The 6425-nt window shown below is 39.4% G+C and overlaps 1 protein-coding gene across 1 annotated transcript; it reads right to left on the bottom strand.

The window, feature by feature from the left end:
• Positions 1-578: 578 nt before the first annotated feature.
• LOC119552604 (sodium-independent sulfate anion transporter) lies at positions 579-5615 on the bottom strand. Its single transcript, XM_037862270.1, has 5 exons — positions 5030-5615; positions 3919-4139; positions 3533-3854; positions 3315-3476; positions 579-2137 (listed from the first exon to the last, which is right to left on the bottom strand). The coding sequence occupies exons 1-5, from the start codon at positions 5502-5504 to the stop codon at positions 1434-1436; spliced, it is 1884 nt and encodes a 627-aa protein (XP_037718198.1). The 5' UTR covers positions 5505-5615; the 3' UTR covers positions 579-1433.
• Positions 5616-6425: the final 810 nt, after the last annotated feature.

Here is a 6425-nt window from a genome sequence, read left to right as displayed (position 1 = left end):
AGCAGCTTGACTCGAAAATTTGCATTGGCCTGGATTTAAGACTTGGCCACCTGGCCAGTAAATCTGCATTCGGCCAACCGCACAATCCCACCTCCTTTTCAAGTGGACAGGTTCCGGACAGCGTTTTAAATTTCATTAAATCTGCTCACTTCGTTTGCCAATGCAATCAACAGCAGCTAAGATGGGTGGTTCTTTGGCGGGGAAGCCCCGCTTTTCACTTACACCGCCTCAAGTGCTGCAAATCTACTTAGAAGACCGACTTGGTCCGGTCGTAGTTGCTCTGTCTAACTAGCCTGCCCTCTCTTTCTTACTCCTTAAGCCCCTCCAGTTCTCGTTCTCTTAACCTTACGTAATTAACTCGCCTTGCCGTGGCCTTTACTGCTTTGTTTTTAATGCTCTATAAGTTATATTAAATCAACAGACTTTCCAGTTAAATCCTTTGATATTAAAAGTTAATGACGCATAACCTAAGAACGTAAAGCGGATTTTAAAAGGCTGATTTTGATCTTGGTTTTACAAATTATTTTAAAAAAAATATTAATAGGTACATATCTTCATATTCATAAGATATTATTTTAAAAGTATTGCCATAACTTTGAAATTCATGTCCTAAATATCCGAAGTATTTAAACTTATATTTAATTTATTTATTTAAAACTATAACAATTTTGTTATTTTGATAAATAAACGGGATTGATATTTACCTACTTTTAGTATGAATGTTTCATTGTTATTTATATCATTTTATGTTAATTAAAATTCACTATCAAACTGGTAATTAATTTATTTTGTTCATCTCGACGTATTGGTTTTTCGACTTATTCACGTTTTTTACCCGAAAGAGTAGTTCCTTTTCGGTCTCGACTAATTTAATTTATACTATGGCTTGTTTTTACTGCGTTTGATCCACTTTACGCTAGGATTTTAGTTTAATTTCTTGCAGTTTCTTTTCAGCTGTGTTTTTCGTCCTTTTTGCAGCGCACCTTGTTTTTTTTCTTTTCCGTTTCTTTTTTTTTTTTGGTTAGAGAAGTTTGCTGTGCGCTTTCGCTTTTCTCTAATTTCTTTTGCGCTATTTTTCAAAACCTTATTTTTTCCTTATGCTCCAGCTGCTGCTGTTTCTGCTGCTTTTCCTCCTTGGCGCCCGCTCTAAGTGAAAAAGTAAACAGAAATCCATTAGCTTGGCAATCATTGACGGCGTCGCCAGCGGCACCGCATCTATTCCGCCCATCCCCAGCCCCATTTCCATCCCCATCTCCTCCGGAGGTCAGTTTGGGTTTGGGGGGATTTTATAAATTGCTGCCATCAAGGCATTTGTTCCACTTTTCCTTCACTTTTATTTCCATTTGCAGCCAGCGACGACAATTTCTCCAACTAAACTTAAATAAATAACACAAGCAGCTAACTAGGGGGCGGGCTGTGCAGGTAGGTATTCCTTAATCGATGTCGATTTTATAGCCCAAATCGATGGAGGCCCTTATGTGCTCCTTCAGGTTGATGTAGCCATTGCGCAGGGACTCCTGGGTTAAGAACTCCTTGACCTTGTTCTCGCTCTCGCAGAAGACCAAGTTATCCGTGTGATCAATGAGGCGTTGCAAGTGCTCCGGGAATCTGAAAAGGATCAGGAGCGTAGAACTGGAGGCATCTGCCTGTCGGCACAGATCACTCGATAGCTTCGATATACCCTGGGCAGCCGTATAGTCCATTCCATTAATCCTTTGACCATCGATCACCACCGTAATCTTAAAGTCCGCCTGGGTGCAGGCCTTGAGTACTCGCTCCCTCAGATAATTGATGGCCGGGAAGTAGACACCGTTGCCCGGCGTCACCCGGATGTACTGCATCTCCTCCAGCTGCTCAATCTTCACCCGGATCTCGGGACGTGCCCACAGGAAGAGCAGGTGCAGGGCAGTCACCACTATGCTCACGAACAGGCCCACCTCCACGCCGAAGAGCACGCACACGCAGAAGCACAGCAGCCAGGTGGCAAAGTCGCGCTTCGAGTCGCGCCACAATCGCATCGGCAGCTTGAAGTCCAGCAGCGTGAATATCGAGCATATCAGGATGGCCGCCAGCGTCGCTTCCGGGATGTAGTTGAAGTACGGACTCAGGTAGCTCAGGGCCAGCAGCACGATGATGCCTGCACAGGGAGAAAAAAAAAACGGGGAAGTCAGTTGGATACATTTTTAAGCACAATAAAAATAAGATAAAGAAGTTGGAAAGGATATACAAGATTGTGTATTACAGAAAAATGAAGGCAAAAACTGGAATCTAAAAGAATCTAAGGAATGCCATTGGAAATACGGAAAAATCGAACATGAAAATGGGTTAAAAATGTGACCCTCGTTAAAAAATAATATTTTTATGTAGATTATAAGAGAATTTCAGCACAAATTTATAAAGGTATCCCACGTCTAAATCGGGATACAATTACCCAAGCTATGAACCTTAGAAGTCCAATTTTGGGTTCCCATACTGAAAGCCACTGAAAATACCGAAAAATCGAACATGAAATTGGGTTAAAAATGTGACCGCCGCTTAAAATTAATATTTTGATGTAGAACATTAGATAATTTCACCACAAATTCATAGAGGTATCCCACGTCTAAATCGGAATACAATAACCCAAGTTATGAAACTTAGATGTGCAATTTTGGGTTCCAATACTGAAAAGCACTGAAAATACCGAAAAAATATGACCCTCTTTTAAAAAAAATAATTTGATGTAGATTATAAGAGAATTCCACCACAAATTCATAGATGTATCCCATGTCTCAATCGGAATTCAATTACCCAAGTTTTGAAACTTAGAAGTGCAATTTTGGGTTCCAGTACTGAACGCTTTGAAAATACCGAAAAATCGAACATGAAAATGGGTTTGAAATGGGACCCTCGTTAAAAAGTAATATTTTGATGAAGATTTTAAGAGAATTCCACCACAAATTCATAGAGGTATCCCACGTCTAAATCGGAATACAATTACCCAAGTTATGACACTTAAAAGTGCTGTTTTGGGTTATAGTACAGAAATTCATTGGAAATACGGAAAAATCGAACATGAAAATGGGCTAAAAATGTAACCCTCGATTAAGAGCAAAACTTTGATGTAAAATATTAGAATAATATTAGAATTTCACCACAAATTCATAGAGGTATCCCACGTCTAAATCGTTATGAAACGTAGAAGTGTAGGTATTGGGTTCCATTGAAAATGTTAAATGAATGATGGTGATAATGGGTTAATGACTAATGACGCTGTTACCCTTATTTTTTGAGTTGAGCTCTGGCAGAGTGCCTTTAAAGTCCGCTGGACTTACCCAAATACAGATTGGCCATTGGAGTCCTCAGGCCACAGGCAGTGCTGATGGCGTAACGGGTAAAGGCTCCTGATGAAGGCATTGCCTGGACACACGATCCGAACATGTTGCATAGGCCTACGGTAAGAAGCTCCTGATTCGTATCCACCAAACCCTTGGGAGCTGCAAGAAAAGTAAATATAAAATTTATATTGCTTTTTTTCCCTTTATATACTCACTTAACTTTCCAATCGATATATTCGTCAGTATGCCCACAATTGGAATGACTATAATACCAATATTAAGTTCCTTTAAAACCTCCCAGAAACTGTAGCTACGCTCGGGTGTTACAATAACCAAACTGGGCACTGTGAAATTGGGTAGAGTGGCCAGTGCACTTTTACTGAGAGCATATGGAACTTGACCACTTTTGTGAATCCAAATATAGGAGACAATGCCAGCAATGAGTACAATCAAGGTGTTCCTTGAAGTGGACAAATACCGACAGCTTATCCTTAAAATTTTGCTTCGCTTTTCATTACTAGCTACTCGATCCAATAGCTGCAGGAAAAATACAATATTATAAATATTAAATATATTAAATAATAATATAATTTAATCTTACCTCCAATAAGAGCAGAAAAACAATGGCACAAATCCCAACTATGAGATCTGCCATATTGGACTCTTCAATGCGGGAACTTAGCATTCCAACTGAATTTAGAAGACCCGCCACTAAGTACTTGATGCCCAGCAGTACTTTAAGTTGAGATTCTATAACCAGGATGGCAGTTGCAGATGAAAAGGCTTTGATCACCGGCATGGAGATAAACTCAAAGATAAAGCCTGGGAAATACAAAAACATGCTTAATTAAATATTTCAATATATGAAGGATAATAACCAATTCTTAAACTTATTATTCTTTGGTCAAATATTTATGATGGTGTTCCAAAACATACCTAGGTATGAATTGCTTTCGATTTGTTGAGCTATCATATGGGAAATGAAACTAAGTAAGGGGATTACAAAGGACGGTAAATACCAATCGAGGGTCTAAAATTTGTTTCCAGTTTTCACTGGATCTACTAAATACAAGTTGTAAATTTAGGAAGTTTAAGATGCTGAATGACACCTGTATTTATGTGCCTTGTCAAACCACCCACTATTATAGTTCCGCATACAAATCCACAAACCGAATCTCATCCGAAGAAGTGTTAATTGAGCCAAATAGTGCTAATCGCAGACAAACCGCACAACAGTTATCGTGCAGCACACTCAATTAGGTGCTTAAAGCTAGCTTTAAAGCGGATCTATTTCAATTCAATTGTACCAAGTTCATGGGGGAAGTAACACATGTCGCACTTAAGTCAATTTAGCAGTGAGATCACACGTTATCCAGCTGATACTTAGACGCCATGCACTTAAGAAATACTTTTAAATTTTAAATGGAAAATTTATATATACCCAAGAATATATATATTCCCCTTTTACATTACATTAAAAGAGAACAATTAGCATTAAAGTCTTACAAAATGAAATATCTAGAGTTTTCACAGAAAGTTATGATTAAGTGGTGCAAATGTTCTTCCGGGTTAAGGAAAAGCATTAAAAATTTTTAAGAAAATCCACTTTATAACTGTCTAAAACCAAATTACTGGGTATTTTTTGAAATTAGTAGCTAAATATTAACTTTACCAGAAGTCCAAAATTTTTCTTACAGTGTGTCCAGACTCACCCATTCGCATGGTGCCCATAATGATCTGCACAATTCCGCTGAGAAAAGTGAGCAGGAAGGCGAATTCGATGGGTCGTCCCACGGTGAACTGGACACTGACCAGAGCCACCAGGCTGGTGGGTCCGATGATGACCTTGTCGATGGAACCAAAGATCAGATAGATCAGGGGTCCAATAAACGCTGAACACAATCCGTATCGAGCTGGCAGACCTGCCAAGAGGGCACAGGCCATACTTTCGGGTATGATCGTGAGTCCCAGGGTAATACCGGCAATAAAGTCGTCGATTCCCCATTCGGTGGTGTAAAGTGGTAGCCATTGGAAGACCGGAATATGACGATGAAGGCGGCGTTTCCATTTGCTCGTTCTTGGAGCCTTTCCGGCTTCACTGGCGGGTTTACTTATGGCACCTGGTAAAAGAGCCCGCGCGGTGGCATTTTCCAGAGCCTCGGCTTCTGTTTCCAGTTGCGGATACATCACTAGTTAGGATCGGAATTCGGATTTCTTAGTTAATCGCACGTCTGTGCGCCACAAATCGCATCTGTCGAATGATAGCACCGGCCGAGATCATCCCACTGATAATGATCTCGAGATCGTATCGCAGATTGTGGATTTTAGATTGCTCTGCCCGGCTCGTGTTTGCCTTACACATCAGAGCCTCAATTGGCATTGTGACTTGCCACTTGGATTCTCGCGCCTCGCTCGACTTATCACTTGCTCTCTCTGGTCTGAATGGGTGTGTTTTTTGCCTGTAATAAAATATATCTAGTTCAAACCCCCTTGTTTGATTGTTCATTTTGACGCCATCTCAATTATCTCGAACCTGTTAATTGGGTAATATCTTGATTAGACGCTGGAAAAATGTGCCAAAATATCTACTCATTCGACGTGTAACAATTGACGACGTCGCGAAGTTTGTTAACCCTTGGTAAACTTATAAAACCAGTGAGTTAAGAAGCGGAATATTGTGTAAATACGATGGACAATTGGGATTATTTTTACGAACGATTTTTGTTTCACTAACCTCAATGAAGAGGTCTGATCAGATCTTACACCTCTAGACACATTTTAAACAAATCACAACAAGCAAATATTTATTTGTGAAATGAACCACATTAAGCAAATATTTGTTTGTGAAAAATGTGCTAAAAAGTATAACAACTGACGATATCGCCAAGATGTTAGCACGCGAATTATTTATTTACCTATAGAGTTAAGGGAACCTAAATGACGAAAACTTTATATGTAGGTAGATTAAGTCAAAAGTGATAATGAATAAATTTTGAGAGTCTCAGGTTAATTTATATTATGGTTGGAAGGTAATAAAAGTCGAATGGATTTAACACTAATTCATTCTTTAAAGAGTTTTTTTTAAGAGAGGTTAAAAAGATTTCCTTG

This window comes from Drosophila subpulchrella, chromosome 3R, assembly GCF_014743375.2.
Source record: "Drosophila subpulchrella strain 33 F10 #4 breed RU33 chromosome 3R, RU_Dsub_v1.1 Primary Assembly, whole genome shotgun sequence".
Classification (NCBI taxonomy): Eukaryota; Metazoa; Arthropoda; class Insecta; order Diptera; family Drosophilidae; genus Drosophila; species Drosophila subpulchrella.
Note: the sequence above shows the minus strand (reverse complement) of the source record. Positions and strands in the feature narration are given on the sequence as shown.

What these genes read in the sequence shown, in the direction of transcription:
- LOC119552604 (XM_037862270.1), bottom strand. Translation starts at nt 5,504, where the DNA reads ATGTATCCGCAACTGGAAACAGAAGCCGAGGCTCTGGAAAATGCCACC. An exon ending in TATGGGCACCATGCGAATGG is followed by an intron (nt 4,140 to 5,029) that starts GTGAGTCTGGAC and finishes TGTATTTCCCAG; the next exon opens with GCTTTATCTTTGAGTTTATC. An exon ending in TATATCGATTGGAAAGTTAA is followed by an intron (nt 3,477 to 3,532) that starts GTGAGTATATAA and finishes CTTTTCTTGCAG; the next exon opens with CTCCCAAGGGTTTGGTGGAT.